Source organism: Phyllopteryx taeniolatus, chromosome 21 (assembly GCF_024500385.1).
Source record: "Phyllopteryx taeniolatus isolate TA_2022b chromosome 21, UOR_Ptae_1.2, whole genome shotgun sequence".
NCBI classification, from domain to species: Eukaryota; Metazoa; Chordata; class Actinopteri; order Syngnathiformes; family Syngnathidae; genus Phyllopteryx; species Phyllopteryx taeniolatus.
The window spans coordinates 2,714,456-2,732,000 of NC_084522.1; the positions used below are offsets into that span (position 1 = coordinate 2,714,456).

A 17,545-nucleotide genomic window follows, 5' to 3' on the forward strand; every position below is an offset into this window, starting at 1 on the left:
GTAACTTTTGGCGAGAGACGCAGGGTAGACTCTGGACTGGTTGTCAGTCATAAACAAACACATTCATATTCACAGCAAAGGGCAATTTGTCTTCAGCTAAAATGCAACTCCACGAGATTCGAACCCAGAACCATTCAACTGTGAAGCAGATTTGCTAACCACTTAATGCTGTCACATTGAAACTTGTAATGTCGATTAATTTTAAGTAACAGCCTTTAACACCAACGTAAGTAAATATTTCCAGTGAAGTGGATCTTTTATTATGTAAAATGTGTCTTGCTATTTATTTATTTATTTGTTTGCTCCTTATCTCAAAAGTTCCAGTGGACGAAGGGGACATTACACCAGCTCAACAAACGGGACAATTTCAGCAAAAACTCTTAGTTCATTGGATATAAAAATGAGTTATTCAGCAGGTGGGTCGATTTACATATTCAATACTTTGGTAGAACATAAAAATACGAGGTGCTAGTTGCCAATAGCTTTTAGCGTCGCAAAAATGGCGGCTACTCGCATCAAAGTAGCTTCATTAGATAAAAGAACAAGTAATAGCTTCGTTAGGTAAAAGAACGGAAGTAATGTGCTTCTAAATGAGTAACATATTTGTCTATCGCTTAAGTGAAACTTGTGGTTTTTTTCACTCTTACTGTGCTGTTTTAATAGATATTTCAAATGTGGCTATGCTTACTCGGCTAATTTTAGCACATTAGTACAATGTAGTGGCTAAGCTAAAGCTAAGAAGTTCTCGTTGTACGTCAAATGTGGCGCTTAACGGCCAATATATCACTATACTAATATATGAATTATTAAATAGTGGGTCTCTTGACTGTTGTATGTTGACTGAGTAGTTAAACGTTTAACAAATATTTGGGGATAATTTCCTGCAATGTCTCGGAACAGGGTTCAACATGGAAGACTTCATTAAAGTGAAAGCAGGCGAGCTTGTCTAAAATGACTTTAAAATTTAAATGTACTATTGACATTGACTTTACACACAGAGAAACACATTTTAAGTTATTTAATCTATTTATCCTCTTAGGTGGAGGCACGCAGGACCCCAAAATTGAACAGCTGAAGAGCGAACTTGCGAGGCTGCAACAAGGTGACCGATCGTACATTTTTAAACATATGGTTTTAAATGACTTGTTTGGTAATCAATCTTACAATAAATGTTGATGGAAATTGTCATATTTGCATGTTCTGTTGCTATGTGGACGTTGGTCTGTTGTGGAAAGTTCAGACTCAGCAGTGACATCTTCTGGACGACGTTATCATATCTTACGTTTGCTTGTACAGTATTTCTGTTGGCCAATGTTATTCTGAAAATATTACGTGTATTATCCAAATAAACGTATAGTATCTGTTCAATGCAGTAAATACAATCAGAAAATCAGTCACATTATTTTTTTTATACTGTATTACGTTGGCTAGCCTCGGAAGTGGAAAGCAAGTTGTACGTATTTCCGCTTTTACGTCGACTCTTGTAAAAAAAAACTTTAATAAAAAACAGTAAGACGCTATTCGGTGGGCTAATGGTGTGTATAGTACGTATTTATGACACAACGTTCATTTTCGTTTCTTCTGTTAGCCTAGCCTGAACGGAAGTGCTCATGTATCGTATTTCCGTTTCCGCTTTGTATGTCGGCGTGTTTTAACGTATTTATTTGTTAAAACAGCAAACCAGACATAACACGTGCCAGCTGTGTGCTTTATTGGCTAATTAAAAGATGGAACGTCAAGTTAGAGTGAAAATATCCCCCGATTCACGGCGTTATTTATTGCTCGCCAATAGGAACGCGCGCTTGCGATGACGTCATATCATATTTTGCATATTTTAGACATTAAACGTAAAAGAAATAGCAGCAGAAATTAAGCTCCAGTCGTGAATGTGTCTCGTTCTAATCATTTTGAAAACGTAGATATCAAGTGTTCTTCCTTCAAGGGAAGATTACCATAGCAACGTGAAACCGTGACTTATGTGGCTGTGCCTGCAAGTCAAATCAGCGGTTTACTTAGCAACATGCTATCGTCAGTGAGGTATATCCTTACCTGTTACTCCAGCAATGGAGTATCAGAGCATGATGAATGGAGTGCTATGAGATATGATTAGTATCTCCACTCTTGGTGGGCGACACCATCCATCAAGAGCCATTCTGAACCTTTTGAAGCTGTCGAATAACATCTGCTGAAGTTGAATTTATTGATGATTTGATGGCATGTCAGTTAAGTTAAATGTATTTCTATAACTGAGTCACTTAACATGGAAGAGTCACAGAGAAGTTTATGGGTCATCCTTTTCATGGATCAAATATCTATTGTGAATTTTGCCATACATCTTCTTGATAGAGAACATCAACTAATGCAAAAAGTACTGAAACAGTGAACAGTTGGACGTGCATTCAGAAGTTTACAGAAACTCAAATTAAATTCACCGGAAAATGATATAGTGCATTTTAGGTTCATCCTGAAGTTTTTCACCCAAAAGCCTAATATCCCTCACTTTTTGTGAGTCATGTAAAATGTTTTCTTCAAGGCAAAACAATCCTGGAAGAGGAAATTATGGAGAGGAAATCAGTCAGTGCGTGTCTGCAGAAGGAGCTGGCTACACGTAAGGAACTCAAGACTGTATGTGACCTCCAAAGTGAAACTCCCACCTCGAAAAGTTCTACTTTGTGGTCTTATTTCCTGGAAAAAATACACTCCCAAAAGTAATAAGAATTTAGATTCAGCAAAAGACACACCTAAAAGAATCAAAGAAACCCTAGAATAATGACTATGCCAGTTTTTTTTTATATTTATTTATTTATATATATATATTTATATATATATATATATTTATATATATATTTATATATATATATTTATATATATATATTTTTTTATATTCAGCAATGCCCACAAATTGTCGCCAGGGGGCGGTATAGCAGTCAAACACCTCCCTGTTCCCTCGCCATAATTTTAAGTTGGTCACTTATAAAGTTCTAAATTAACTGTAAGTAAGTAAGTAAATAAATAAAATATATTTTAAAAAGTAAATAAACAAAGTTAAAGTATGATGGCCACAGCTTGAATTCACTTTACATTATTTCCAGTGGGAACATTTGTGTTTAAATCACAATAATTTTGAACCAGAATTTTCTGGAAAATATGCTCCTTTGTTTTTTCTTTTTTTTCCATGCTTTTTGTGTGTGTAATGTAACAGCAGTAAGCATGCTGCCATAGAAATTGAAATAAACAATACCGTGACCTAGGAAAGCGTCTGTTTTGCATTAAAACATCACAAGGCTGAGCAGCATTTGTGAGACACTAGTAAAGTACACTATCACTAAAAGAATAGTTTTGCTGTGTTTTATATAACAGTGGGTAAATTCTTGGAGTCATATAGTTTTTATTTGGATTCAATTTAATGGAAAAAGTGTGATGTAGCATGTTTGGAGGTTCCACTCAAAAGTGTGCGCTGTCTTTTGCTGTGAGCGTTTGCAATGGAATTATGTACTAGATATGTAGAAAAGTCACTGTTGTTGTTTCAGTGCAAACAGAGGCCTACCGACTGGAAAGGACCCGTCAAGAAAAGGAAGGTACTTGCATATTCATGTTCCGTTCAAGAAACTGCCACTCAATCAATCTGGCAAAAAAAAAAAAAAAAAAAAAAGCAAATCTCTTTTCCTCTAGAATTGTCACAGAAGCTGCAGTTCCAGTGCGAGGAATCCAAGCGCGAGTCTGTCAGGTGAACTTGCGCACTCCAACCGGAGGAACGACATACCTCAAAGTCCTGAAGACATTCCGCGTAATTCATTTTGTAAGATGAGCATTTGTTAGTTTCGCACGGTGGCAGTGATTTACCATGGCCATCTCCAAGTAGTCTTTGTATTATACTGTGGAAAATAAGGGAACATACCTTTACCATGAAAAACGGACTTTTGTAATTGCTAGTATACAAGTAGGTGGTTCTTTCGTGTGCCTGCCCAGCCATTAAGTGAGAAAAATGAACAACCAAGTACATCGTTTTATTTTCTAAAATGTTTCCGTGAGTAAACCGTTCTGGATTTTGCTGGATTATGAGGTAACAGTGTGGTTAATTTACATGATACCGCCCCCACACTGGGTTACTCCGCCCATGACGTTGCAGAGCTTCAGTGGTTGGAGGCGCACGTCCCTACACAAATTGACACGTGTCATTGGGCAGTTTGGTGATGAAGCGCTGTCTCCACGAGTGAAAAGAATGTTTTTATGGGAGCTACACAGTTCTCCCCCTAATCATCATAACGAAAACTGTACCTGGCATTGGCCCCACAGTAGAGGGAGACAGGGTAAGCACTGGCTAATTTACGGTACGTGAGCCCCCGCAAAACAGGCAAATTACAGCCAGGGTCAAAATGTGTTCTCATTCTTGTTCATGCATTGTGCCATAATTCCATTCGTATTTCGATGGAAGCACATCACATACGTGTTTGAAGAAAAGAATACATAAAAGGCCTCAGTTATGCAAGTTCATTCTATTACGGCTCAAAGATTTCGTGGCCATGTGTGTGAAGTTTTTTGATTTTCTCCTGACGGCCATTTTAGTCTTGCCGAGCAGAACAGGAAGAGCGAAGAACTCTTGGCGCAGCACCGTTGTGAAATCCAGGAGCTGAAGCTCAAACGGCGCAAGTTACGGTGCATATTAACTGTAATTATTAGCCATGATGATTTATAACTACGTTTACAGTAATTTTTTAAAAAAGTGTGTAAACTACAGGATGAAGTTTGAGAATCAACTCCATCAACTGATTGAGCTGCACAAGCAACTGCACGCCATCATTGTAAGTTGACCCCCCACACACACACACCTTTTTATACTGTGAATAATTTACATACTCTTATTTGATTTCCAGAAAGATTCCCAGCCGAAACATTGAAGCAGAGCATTGACTCAAGGTAAATAAACCTCAGGACACATTTGTTTTCCAGGCACGCTAAGTCTTATTTTCCTCTTTCCGAACCATTAACTCTTGTTCCGTCGCTCTTGCAGAATGTGAGACGTTAGATCGCCTGATGACATAAACCGGGAGGAGTTAAAAGTGCACGTTTACTGGTACTTTAATGGAAGAAGAAAGACAAAGAAAAGAAAAAAAAAAAGAGTATTTTCCTCCGTTTGTCCCATGTTGACCCACGGTAACTGTCAAATGTTCCCCTGCTAAATCTATGGGATTCCCCCCCCCTCTCCCCACTTCATTTTGTGTTTCAAACCTGTTTAACGTGCAATGTTGCTCAGTTCATGTTACGCCAATGCGTTGTCGTTCATGTATTTGTGAAAGTGCACAGACGAACATCAGTGGCTTGGAAAAGGTTTAATAAAAGTATTTGCAGCATACTTCAATACTAAATGACCATGTATTCAAATTGTATTTAAAAAAAATAAACAAATATGAATACAAGGTACTTTGATACTACAGTGTGACAAGTATTTGTTAATTAAAAACAGCCAACCAATTAATTCTTTTGAATATGTACAATCCCGCATATAAAACTGTGCAAAAAAACTAGACCAGCCTAATTCTTTGGTTTAATCACACGATCCGACAGAGGCATCGTTGACGACATCCAAAATTCAGGAGTCACGTCAGCAAAACGTTTGTATCCTTTCGCACTGCGCTCCAAAGCGGGAACACGGACTTTCTCCAGTTCACGTTGAAGCTGTAAACATGTTTATTTACATTAAATAACAAGCGCAAAGCCCCCCGAAAACGCCCGCACTTAGCTTAGCTCCGTTGCGCCGACCTGCAAGTTGACGACAGGCTCGAAATGAGATAATAGGGAACCCTCCTGTTATGTCGTGAGTCAAAATGATCTTATTTGAAATCTAAAGATCGAGGAAAAAATAGTTTTAAAATACAAAAAGATCATCCCAATAAAATGTATTCTGCAGGCCGTACCTTCTTGTCATTTTGTGTTTATTATATATTTTCAATATTATGTTTTCATTTGCATTTGTATATGGACACAAGGAGCTAACGGGGGCAGAACTGTCTAATGCAGGGGTGGGCAAACGTTCGTGCTCGAGAGGGCCACAGTTGAATTTTAAAATCGGACAAATGGGCCTGGCCATTCATGAATGAGGTTAAAAAAAAGTGTAAATGTTAAAATTATATGTATTTTTTTTTTTAAATTGAGCTAATATTTAAAATAAGACAACTAACAAATTATGTAGTGATCAAAATGAATACAAAATAAAGTTAGAGGGAAAAACAGCTAAACGTATACTACAAATGTGTCAGGACAATTGATCATGTAAATGCTCCATGGACCGAATTAAAGAACAGAGTGGGTCATATGTGACTCGCAGGCCATACTTTGCCCACCCCTGGCCTAACATATATAGAGTTTCTTTCTTTGCAAATATACACTTACCCCCACTATATTTCATATACATTATATCATATTTCGCTCTAATTAAACACGCAAACATTCAAAGTGGATAAGTGTTTCATCTCCAATTGACATAACAGGTGGGTTTTAACAGTGTCTTACGCTTAATGTTTCTGTTTAGATTTATTTTAGCGCACAAAGAAACATATTGCCAGTGGAAAAAAGAAAACAAAGGGCAAAGTATGTTTTTCTGTCACTGAATGGCATAAACCTGTCTTTTCATTTGTTCTACGTGTTCTTTTCATTTTCACTTTCAGTCAACAAGCCCGCCTGCCATCTTCTGTTTTGCACACTATCCACTTCCGGTTGCCTTATAAGGTAAAAGTTGTACCAGTGTTTGGCAAGAAGGCGCATTCCGCACCCGTTGATTATTATTTTTTTTTTGTATTGGTTGCATTTTTTTTTTGTGTTGTAGTTTCAAGCTTTCTTCCGGGTGGAAAAAATAAAAAATAAAAAAATACAGCAGGAGAGGTGGTCTTGTTGGAGCAAACCTTCTGAGTGTCGTGGGCACGTTAGGGGTCTCATTCCCACGTGGTCATCCGACTGTCAGGCTCCCATTTATCCCAGAGTATTCCCCATCTGTTCAAAAGAACAACAAGGCAGTTGTTTGGCCGTGTCAATTGAATCATTCGGTCCCAGTTGGTAACAAATCGGTAAAACATAGTTGAGGTGACTGAATTATTACTCTATTTGGAACATTTTACATGTGTTAACTTGAAATTACACCAGTAAGTATTGTGGTAACTAAACAGACAGAAGGTATAAAGATTAAGATTTTATTTTAAGACTGCTGTTCCTAACATAATTTCTACGTTTTACGTCTAAAGATGGGCGTATACTGTGTGAAAATAATCTAGTTTCAAGCCCAATTAAGAGATTTTTTTAATCGGGGCAAATTTCAAAGTTTCGTTGCGTGTCAGAAACAAAGAACAATTAGTAGCTCCCGATTGCTCACGCGACAATCGGAAACGTTTCTGCTGTGTCTGAAATGTAATCGCTGATCCTGTACAGTGGAAGCAGAGTGACTGACGAGATCCACCAAAGCAGCTTATTAGTGCGATTCTGTAAAGTTGCGCACAGCTACATATGTGTAGCGATGTCATCGAGATAGTTGCTTTCATCGCAAAGGAACGTGGACAGTCTCGGGTGCTAAACTAGGCACTTTGTCGATGGTGTTCCGCATCTTCTACTGGCAAATTCCCAGGGTGACTTCACCAATTCCACATCAATCCTGGGAAAAAGCTAGCATGAAAGAGACTTTTTTTTTTGTGCCTGGGTATCGTTCTTTGAGTTTTTGGTACTGCAGTCTTGACAGTTAGCAACAGTTTGAAAGCAGCCACCTACTGGGACAGCAGCAACTACTTGTACAGCGTTTGCCTTTTACACCACGGCAATTTAACCAGGATTTGTACGCTTAGCTAATGCAGCCGTAACGTCATAATTGCAGTAAACATTTGCATTAAAAACACTTGTAGGCCATAAATATAAAACAATCAAATGAAAACCAGTAAGTGAGGTAAGTTACATGACTACCTGTTCTTACGCCACTGCGCTAAGTAGTTTATTGCGCGACATTCGTAACCTTGGAATGTTGTAAACCGAGGAGCCCCTGTCGTTCGGTCGTTAGCTTTGACTTTCATACAGCATGAGTTGGAATACACTATGGTACAAATCATACAGCATATGCCCAGCTAAGACCTCAAACCACTCACAGGTAGGTCTACACTGCTCACAAAAAGTTAGCGGTATGGGCTAACGTTCAGCTTGACAAGTTGTCCAAAAATGACTAAAACACTGAACTATTAGAATTGTGCATTAAGGTGAAATGACTGTAGTGCATTTTAAGGTTAATTGTGAAATTTCACCAGTTAGCCCAATAGCCCTCGGTTTTGTGAGGAGTGTATATATCCTTCCTATTAGGACTGCAAGCGTCATCTTTACAACGGGAGACTACCTCAAAACGGCTGTAGACCTTCTTCTCCTTCCTCAGGCTCTCTATCCTCTTCAGCAGTCCCTCCCTCTCCTGGACAACGCCTTGGGGTCGCAGCAAGCAGTTCTTCTTGGCGGAGAAGTCGTCCTTAGCTTCGCGGTCTCCGTCCTCGTCCCGCTCATGGCGGTTCTTCTGACTGTTTGCCGAGATCTTCTCCAGGATGACCTTTGTGTCGTCGCGGAGGTTGCTGCTGAACAGTACCGAGCTCCCAGAGGGCTGGTACCGTGACGAGCCTGACGTGCCCGGCGACGTCCTGTGATTGGCAGTGGTCTGATCGGCGGCGGGGGATCCCACGTCCTTACTCTGTTTTTTAGTGTAATCTTCTACCATTTCTTTCACGGTGGTCATGCTGCCCCGATCTTCGCCTGAGGACTTCTTCTCCTTATCCTTGGGCCCCAAGAATCCCTTTAGCCTCTGAGTCTGTTTCTTCAGGAAGTCGAGCGTCTTGCCGTCACCCTTTCCCTCGCTCAGCGTGTTGATGGATGTGTTGGATCCCATAACTTTCTCCTTGGATTCGTCGTGCGGCAGAGTGGAGGAACTATGAGAGCGAGTCTTCTTCAGCTCGCTCTTCTCGGAGTCTGTCGCATCCGTCATGATATCCTCGCCACAGGAGACCCTACGAGGATGGATTCCCTTAAGCTTAACCGGGTCCCGCTTAAAGATCTTGGGGGATGCAAGGGGCTTTAAAGACTTGAATATGTCTTTCTTCTGACCGTCCAATGAGTTCTCCTCTTTGTGGGTTTCAGGAGCCTTCACGCTGCTTACGAAAGGCTTGGGAGAGAGTAGAGACGGCTTGGGTGACGGGAGTGAAGATCGGCAATTGAGTTCGGACAGTTTTGCTGCGGGATCCGGTTTCTTTGTTTCTGATTCTGTCGGACCAATTTCAGCACTCACCGTAGTACTTTGGGGTGAATTGTCAGAATTGTCTGGCTTCTTCTCTGCCGGCGGTGGGACTGCAGTCTCTATTTTGGATGCTTTTCGCTTAGCAGCTAGGTCTTTGAAATACTGTAGTCGACTGCCAGGGTCATTGATGTTCAGAGGTGATGACGTGACAGTGTTGGAGGTCTCGACATTCGGATTTGACTCTAACTGCGCTTGAGGTTTCTGGTATTCATCTTTTCCTGCTGTTATGTCTGTCAATTGTTTCTCCCTTTCCTTTGCATCCTCACTTTTCTCCTCGTCCTTCTCCTTACTCTGTTCCTCTGCCATCTTTTTCCACTCGAAAGGTTCTCTAGACAACGACCGCCTCTTCTCTAGGATCTGGGCTACGATGGAGGACTTGCCGTCGTCGTCTGTGGCGGATTTTAGACCGGCGCCCCCGCTGTGCATTTCTGCTTTGGAAGATGAGAATATAAGCGATGAGCGCAGACGCGAGCTACGCTGAAGGAGCGGGTTGATCCGTGAGCGGAAGGAGTCGTGTTTGGAAAGGAAGAGATCATGACCTTCCTTTACTTCTTTTTCCCTGCTGTCCTCTTTTGCAGAACCCCACTTATCCTCTCCTTCCCGTTCTTTCTCCACTTCCTTCTCACTTCTATCCAGCGAAACTGAAGAAGTCAGATCTTTGGTGGTCGAATCCTTGCCGGTGCGGTCAGGTACGTTTGGCTTCCCAAAGCGTGGTTTTTGGATATCCGCTCTGGGCATAGGGGCGACATTTGTCGGCTCTTTTAGTCTAAAGCGGGTGGCTGAACTTTCCCTGGGCTCCTGATGAGATGGAGGATCTTCAAATGCGTCAGGCCCCAAGGGTTGATTCAGACCTTCTTCTCCACCTTCCTCGTATGTGCTCAGATACGAGTGGATCCTCCAGTTCCTCAGTCCATGCCGGACGCTCGGATCCTGGTCGTGCTCCTGATCTGAATGCTTTGGAAATGGCTTCTTGTCTGATGGGTGGGGCTGTGTGGGTGAGCTCTGACAAGCGTACGCCTGACCAATGGTCGGTCTCTTCTGGGCCGAGCTTCCTCCATACCTTCCCGCTACCGGAGGCGCATGAATCCCATCGGGTCCGCTTAAATCATCGGAGGAAAGATGTGCATAACCTCTTGCGTAGTTTCCGGAGTTGACCTCTAGGTCTGAGCGGAATGAGCTTGAGTCTGAATACTGGTCAATGGCTAGAGGCGGAGGACGATGTCTGTCGTGGTGTCCGTGGCCAGAACCTGCTCCAGGACCTTCACTGTCGAAATGGTGTCTCGGTTCCCTGTAAATAAAATACAGAGATTCAATAAGAGGCAACGGGGCAATGAATGTTAATACGAAACAACTGGGGGTTGAAAAGGCATTCTACCTGTGGAAGTCGGTCTCATCCAGATTGTTCATGACTCTGTGCTTCATATAGTGCCTGGAGGCCATGTAATTGTCCTGGGTCCCTTCTGCGTAGCTGTGCCTCTTGAAGCTGCTAATCTCCATCTGCCGGGACACGATAGACCGTCCCTGCTCCAAGTAGGACTGCTGTGGACGAAACTGCTGCTGGGAATACTTCCCGATCATAAGTCCTGCCCCGTACTCAATGGTGTGACGGAAGGGGTCGTTTCTCCGGAAAGGAAGAGCCAGGTTGCGTTCCTGGTCTCCGTATGGGAAGCTGGAAGTTATCTCGGGTTGCCTCCGGAGGCCCAGGGCGTTCCGTAAGGACTGGGTCCTCTTTAAGCCTAACTGTCTGGTTAAGTAACTGCCGGTGTCCGGGATTGCGAGCGTTCCATCCGACGGGTCAACGACGAGGGGCTCCGACTGAGCATAAAGGATGCGGAATTCTTCGTCAAACGTGGCCACCAGCTCGCCGAGGAAAAGGTGAGCGATGCAGCGGTGAATCTTCTCATACGACCACATGAAACTGTGCGAAAATACCGAGGAAATTCTCTTAATCGTATGACAACTGGAAAGAAAGCAATCAGAAATCGCGAGGGATAGAACTCACCTGTAATTACCGCTGAGTACAGCCCTGCAGTCAGCTAATAGGAAACGATCTTTCATTTGCCCCTTGAATGACTTCCCTGTTCGGGATTGATATGTTATTCCCGCCACAGTCCTGACACGCATCATCTGTAAAGTCGATCAATAAAAAAATGTGTCACGTTTCATGTTATTGAGGCAGGCCTACCTTCATAGATGATTAACGCATGACAAAACACTTACTTGGATTAAGTCCAAGTTGACCTTGCAGTTGATCACCATGGAGACAAAGTTATGGGCTTCCTGCTCATCCAAGATAATATAAACAGGAATGTGCCGCGCTGTCGCGTCCAAGAGGTCGGCGAAAATGTCCACATCGGTGAACGTGTCCATCACCACTGCGATAACCTGAAAAATAAAGTTAGTACTTACTTGCTTACTTACTTGTTGTACAAGTTACATAGTCCGACTTGTTTGTGGAGTATTTGAACCCTTTTGCATAAATTGGTCAGAAAACGTGGTCTGGTCTTTATCCAAATCCTAAGAATGAACAAACCGCTCAAACTAATACCACACAAAAAATATGTTTTCAAATTTTCATAGAAAATTAGCGAGTTAGCTGAAGATCAGACCACATTTTCCTGACCAATTTATGCAGAAATTGAAGAAGTTCCAAAGGGTCCACATACTCTTTCCTCCCACTGTAACTGCTCATGAGTCGTGACATCTGCCATGTGCATCTCGTCTTAATTACCGCCTCCTCCGCCTTCTCCAAAAGCCTGCCAGCCAACCAGACCTTCGTCGGAAAGGGTGCGGCGGCAAAGTTGGCAGCGGCAGATAAAAAGTACAATTATTCTCAAAGGGAGATAAAATAACCCAAACATAAACGAGTCAGCAATCCTCTGGCTGTTCAGAATGTGTGATAAAGACAAGCTAGGATACGACATGTTGATTTATGACATGTTGTGTGGTTCCACACTTGCTTTCACGTGGCTTCCTAAGTTGAGTTCCAACCTACACATTGTTAGCCCGTTTATGTGGAATGCTTTAAGCTGCTCTTCGGGTGCCATAGTCCTCCCAGGAGGACCTCATCCAAGGAAACTGGATCGGAACGTTTTCTGACCTGGCGAGCATTCTTGATGAGTCTCCTGGCCTGCTCCTTGATGCTCGGCATGTTGGGCTCCGACGGGTTCACCAGAGTGGTGACTTCCGTGGGTCCGATGAAGCTGTTCTGGGTCAACGGCCATCCCAGGTCCAGGCCCGGGGCGGCCAGGTCGGACTGCATGGGCCAGTAGGTGTCAGACGAGCCCTCCGTATTGTGGCCCGCCTCTGGGTACCTCAGGTCGGGAACACTGTGCGTGTGAGCGGGCTCCTGGATGGTGGATTTGATGTGCTCGATTTCAACCTGTGCCAGGAAGCTGACCACGTCTGCGCCCTGGAGGAAGTCATAGTACCCCTGGTGGGACAGGAAACACAATCAACGCATAGTTCTGACACAGACATGCCTGAAATAGCCCTGAATGATTTTTTTACCGATAAATCATTTTCTATCAGTGCATCGATGGCAAGTCGGTAGTCCTCTTTGTAGTGCGGGGGCAGGTAGTTTGGGTCCAGTGGGTTATCACCAATGGACGAACTCTGAGACCGGTGAGCCATGGTCGGCGATACGAGTGGGAGTCAAAGTCAGGGTCGCTGGTGGGGAATGCAAAATTCTACAACGCAAAAGCAGGAGAAAAAGGGACCACGTCAATGTTGAGTACGCTGAAAAACGCAGAGCGAGAATTGGTGAGCAGAAAGTGGAAACCTTTGAAAGGGAAAGGTATGCAGAGGTGTATGGACAGGTTCTCTTGCTAAGATCCCTGCTGAGTCAACTCGGCACAGCCGGAAGCCGTCGGAGCGGGGATGGCATGTTGGATACGTTGCAAAACAGACACTGTCACTTGGCGATGAAAGCAGAAAAGCAAGTGCTGGTTTGCCAAAAAGGCTCTTGTTTTAATGACAATGCTAATAGTTAAGTGCAGTTGTACCTTGATTTAGGAGTTTAATTCGTTCTCTGACCAATCTCGTAACTCTCTTTACGAGTTAATCTTCCCCACTGAAATTACCGGAATTAATTTGAATTCATTAATTAATTGAAATGCCCATAATTCCTCACAGGATGAATAAAGTCTCTACTAGCTAGCTATCTAATCCATTCCCGTTCCCCCCCCCCCTTCCCCCACGTTTTTAATGAAGAAACAGCACTGTATTGTAACAAAACATATAATAAAACATACGTATAAAACGTATTAAAAGACATTGTAAAGAAATAAACTTGTTGCATAAAGTGTAATTACTGTACATACTTGTGCGCTGGCATCAACGCCACAATTACATTTGTGAACGAAAGATCGCAACATATCAAAACAAGGACAGACAAGGCGCCTACCTGTTAACTGACTAATAACGAGCTGTAGCGCTAGTTATCGTAGGGGCATCTTAAAAATGCCATTATCAAGACGAATGTGATGAAAATGTATGTTTTAATGGTACAGAACAACCCCCTGCCCCCTCACCTCCTCAGTCGAAAGTAAAACAATCAAAGTCAATCAGCCCCTGACACCAGTTGCCCCGATCAACACGAAATTAGGTGGACATGTCTATCACATGCCTGCAATGGAACAGGAAGTTGACCATTTGGGTTCATGAGCAGCCATTTTAGGGCGAATTCCAGGACTCATACTGTACTTTGCCAAACTCTTACTAGGGAACTGGTAATGTCCCCCGAGGCTGCATTCCAAGTGCAGCGCAGTGATGTACGCAGTGCAATCAGCTGAGCCAACCGGGTCAACCCTAATAGTTTTCAATTGAATTTGGCTCTAATAGCTGCGTACGAGACGTCTCATCCGGCGGCGGCGGCGGCGCTCTGACTTTACGAGCTCCTCGTGACAGTTCACTCCGCATTTTGAGACTTGAAACTTTGGCGCTCTCTGTCTCGCGTTTCAGCGAGAATTCCAGTTCGCGGGGATGCTCCAAAAGTCCGATTTTTGTCCTTGTTGTAAGTCAGAAGTGACAAAAGACAAAAACCACAATCCTGTTCAGCAACTTGCTGCATCGTGCGGTTTTTGACTGTGTGGATACGTCGCCATGGAAACGTACAGTCTGTCATACTATGTTGCGAGGCGGATTGTCGGTGTGTGTACAAATGATCCTTGTTATTTAGGAGGGTTCGGGTGTTTTTGTTCAAACTTAAAAGGCGTGCAACCTTTCCACAATGTTGTCGCGATAGCAAGGGGGACCTAAGGGAAGGCAGGGAGAGCCGAGTTTACTGAGTGACCCGAGTGACTCACCAGGTAACTGTTTTTTTTTTTTCTGGCCGGTGAGTCATCTGGGAGCAAAATGGCAGACTTCCTGCTTTCTCCCTATCCTTCGTAGCTGCCTTTATGGTCAGCCCCTCTCTTCCGCAGCGGCCCGGGAAGTATGTTGGGCTTACGTGCTACTTTGTATGGAATCATTGCACAACTCCCAACAACTCGATCAAGCTGCCTCGGGACCTTGATCCTTTTTTGCCGAATCATCACATTTCAGTTGCGTGGTGGAATAAATCCCAGCCCAGCCCAGGGGTTTCCGTGTCGAGCCTGATTGAGCTCTTCTGCGGAAACAAGAAGCGCTGCTGGGCGGTTCTCTCAAAACCAAGCCTCCCACCTGGTTTACTCGTTAGGATAGTCAAACAAAAATGGCCTGCTTGCTTTGTTTCGACAGCACCATCAAACTGTTGAAAGTGAAACAGCAATCGGGATCGTGCACTGTTCCTCCCTTGCCTGGCAAAGCGGAGTGACTCCGACGAGGACACTGCAACCTCAGGCCTTTCTATAGGCCTTTAGTGTTAGCTTGGGGAAAACAACGATCGTCATGATGAATTCATGAATGAAATGGTTGTCATATGCATGCCGGGCCAGTGGTTGCTTAAAGAAACACGACGTGCATGCTCACCAACTGCCCGTCCTCCGAGATTGTAATCCCGAATCACTTTTTCAATAGCCCTCGTTGACCTAGCTAAGTAAGCTAATGTACATTTAGCGTGACCGGCTCTTTGTTTTGTTACTTTGATGTAATTGCAAATGTCCTTTGGTTTCACCGTTTTACACATTTAAATGGAGAACTATATCATTTTTTTAAAAGGCTGGAATATTCATGGCAGGCCAGTAGTTGGCGATGTCACGTTATGAAGAAAAACAACGCGCATGCTTGCCCTGGAATTTGATCTGAAATCCTCTTTTGATTACCTCGGTTGGCATACGTACAGGTTCGAGTTTGATGGAATGAAGACAACGTAGGTTTACTTTGACACAATCGCTCATGGCCAGATACCTGTGCGCATGTCCATCATTTTCAACATTTTTCACATTGAGATGGAAAATAACGCTTGCGTGTCGAGCGCCCGTTTTCAAATGTTTGCGTTTAAGGCTCCAAGCTGTCGCTAACAGCGTTTTTTTTTTTTTTTTGTTTGTTTTTTTTTGTTATCAGCGTCAGGCCTTCAACCGCTGCCAGGTTTCTCAGCCCGATGTTGAGATGAGCTCATTCTTGGCATTCCTGTGTTGACACGACATGAAAAGCAGGTCAACAGAAGACGGTCACCTCCGCCCCCCAAAAATCGGTTTCCATCTCATCACGTGAATCAGTAACCTGCCCAGCCATTTCCCCCAATCGCGAACTTGATCTGTCGTCTCTTAACCCGCCTCGCCCACTCGCGCCGATCGGGCATTCCTGGCGTTCATTTAGTGAGATAATTCGGCCCAGCGAGGAATACCTGAGAACAGGTTGGGAGGGACGAGCCAGTTTATGCGCTGCGCCGTCACCACTCTTCAGCGGCGGCTGGCGTTAACGCGCTCGGACAGACGAGTGCAAACAACGCACGACGTGTCCCGCGCCTCGGCGGAACTGTTGAGTGCCGCACAAAAAGGTTGGACTCAAGGTCGAGTTCATTGTGTGGACGCGACCGGTCCAGGGCGCAAAACCCAACGAAAGACCCTTCAACGCTCTGTGGGACTTTCATTGAATTAAACTTTTTCTCGTGACATTTGGGACTTTCTGTATTACAACTTTACTCTTGTAATCTTACAACTTTATCCCAACACTTTCCAAGATTTTTCTCGTACATTGACAATTTGTTCCTCGCAGCTGCTACAACTTTTATCTCATGATGCGTCGGGAATTTTTTTTTTTTCTTGAAAAATACTGATTTACATATTATTTCTTCGCCAGGTGTCCTTGAAAATGATTCATGTCGAATCTGCAATGCTGCCCCCCCTGCGGTTTCTTGGCCGTACTGCAATATTTTGTTTGCAAATTCCAGGATGTAACGCAGCGCATGAATGGACTTTTTCCACGATCTCCCAGAACGGAATGAAACTACTTTAGCCCGTGGCTCCCCCAACATAGACCACATCCATAAAAAGACGCACCGCAAGAAATTCTTACCACAATACCGACTTTTCCGCCTTGTAATTACACACACTGGTCCACTGTTTTCCAAGTGAGTGACTCACGGCAAAAACGCGGGCAACCTTATATGAATATCAGCATTTTTTTTATTTTTTTTTAATAGCTGCAAACCAAATATGATACGCGCAATAAAGACAGTAAGAGGTTTCAAAGTCCACAGAATGTCTCGAAACTGGCGGCGGGGACCGGTCGACCGAATTGGGCACACCTTTTTAAACTGTCGAATTTGTTTGTTTGGTATTTCCATGGACAGTAGCTACCTGGGGTGCAGCATTTGACATGCATTTGTTTGTTCCACTCACAATACACACACACACTTGGTGAAAGAGAATAGAGTCCGAGAGAAAAAAAAAAAAGATCCAATGCAGAAGGAGAAGTGCAGGGAAAAGTGGACAGGACACAGAACGGATTCAAATAAAGTGGAATGGAGGCAACAATATGTACAGCAATGGAAAGACAAGACATTGGAATGTTGAGCATGAATAGAAGAGTCAAGTTAAGTCAGGAAGTAAAGAATAGGGCCAGTGTATACCGACTTGAGCTTTTGTCCAACTTGGTCTCGCCTTCCATTTACCTCCAAACTTGCACAGCGTCTCCCCTTTGTTTTTCCGCATTGAAACTTAAAAAAAAATGAAGGGGGGGAAACAAAACAACCCAATAACTCTCAAATCCTCCCCCCCCCCCGAAGCGAGGCTCCGGGTCGAGTGCTGCGCGTGTGTCCGTCCGAATGCACCCTCGGGGCCGCCGCCACTACGGCGAATGAGGAAGGAGCAACCGGGACGC

General features: G+C 43.6%; 2 protein-coding genes and 1 non-coding gene across 12 annotated transcripts; 2 read left to right on the forward strand and 1 right to left on the reverse strand.

The window, feature by feature from the left end:
• The first annotated feature begins 85 nt into the window (after positions 1 to 85).
• Positions 86 to 5,577, forward strand: si:ch211-199g17.9 (uncharacterized protein LOC108180085 homolog). Of its 6 annotated transcripts, XM_061761150.1 has the most exons (11): positions 86 to 226; positions 319 to 416; positions 901 to 936; positions 1,040 to 1,102; positions 2,534 to 2,608; positions 3,531 to 3,578; positions 3,673 to 3,727; positions 4,567 to 4,656; positions 4,739 to 4,802; positions 4,875 to 4,917; positions 5,012 to 5,577. In XM_061761150.1, the coding sequence occupies exons 2-10, from the start codon at positions 401 to 403 to the stop codon at positions 4,896 to 4,898; spliced, it is 471 nt and encodes a 156-aa protein (XP_061617134.1). In that variant the 5' UTR covers positions 86 to 226; positions 319 to 400; the 3' UTR covers positions 4,899 to 4,917; positions 5,012 to 5,577. The 6 variants fall into 6 exon arrangements, 5 of the variants coding, with proteins under 5 accessions (XP_061617134.1, XP_061617139.1, XP_061617137.1 ...); XR_009786243.1 differs by lacking the exon at positions 5,012 to 5,577 and having other exon boundaries at positions 4,567 to 4,669; positions 4,875 to 4,923; XM_061761155.1 differs by lacking the exon at positions 2,534 to 2,608.
• Positions 2,027 to 2,158, forward strand: LOC133471558 (U8 small nucleolar RNA). The gene has a single exon (XR_009786258.1). It is a non-coding gene; the product is annotated as a U8 small nucleolar RNA (small nucleolar RNA).
• On the reverse strand, positions 5,316 to 17,545 carry fam83hb (family with sequence similarity 83 member Hb). 5 transcript variants are annotated; one of them, XM_061761141.1, is made up of 8 exons: positions 17,337 to 17,545; positions 12,812 to 12,990; positions 12,402 to 12,734; positions 11,522 to 11,686; positions 11,304 to 11,428; positions 10,677 to 11,219; positions 8,363 to 10,589; positions 5,316 to 6,987 (listed from the first exon to the last, which is right to left on the reverse strand). In XM_061761141.1, the coding sequence occupies exons 2-8, from the start codon at positions 12,932 to 12,934 to the stop codon at positions 6,967 to 6,969; spliced, it is 3,537 nt and encodes a 1,178-aa protein (XP_061617125.1). In that variant the 5' UTR covers positions 12,935 to 12,990; positions 17,337 to 17,545; the 3' UTR covers positions 5,316 to 6,966. The 5 variants fall into 5 exon arrangements, with proteins under 5 accessions (XP_061617125.1, XP_061617126.1, XP_061617127.1 ...); XM_061761142.1 differs by having other exon boundaries at positions 17,299 to 17,545; XM_061761143.1 differs by having other exon boundaries at positions 17,295 to 17,545.

Excerpts from the sequence above, each read along its gene's own strand:
- si:ch211-199g17.9 (XM_061761150.1), top strand. Across the intron at positions 3,579-3,672 it reads GACCCGTCAAGAAAAGGAAG|AATTGTCACAGAAGCTGCAG; the intron begins GTACTTGCATAT and ends CTTTTCCTCTAG. Across the intron at positions 3,728-4,566 it reads TCCAAGCGCGAGTCTGTCAG|TCTTGCCGAGCAGAACAGGA; the intron begins GTGAACTTGCGC and ends CGGCCATTTTAG.
- fam83hb (XM_061761141.1), bottom strand. The coding sequence starts at position 12,934 with ATGGCTCACCGGTCTCAGAGTTCGTCCATTGGTGATAACCCACTGGAC. Across the intron at positions 12,735-12,811 it reads TGATAGAAAATGATTTATCG|GGGTACTATGACTTCCTCCA; the intron begins GTAAAAAAATCA and ends CTGTCCCACCAG. Across the intron at positions 11,687-12,401 it reads TCATCAAGAATGCTCGCCAG|GTTATCGCAGTGGTGATGGA; the intron begins GTCAGAAAACGT and ends TTTATTTTTCAG.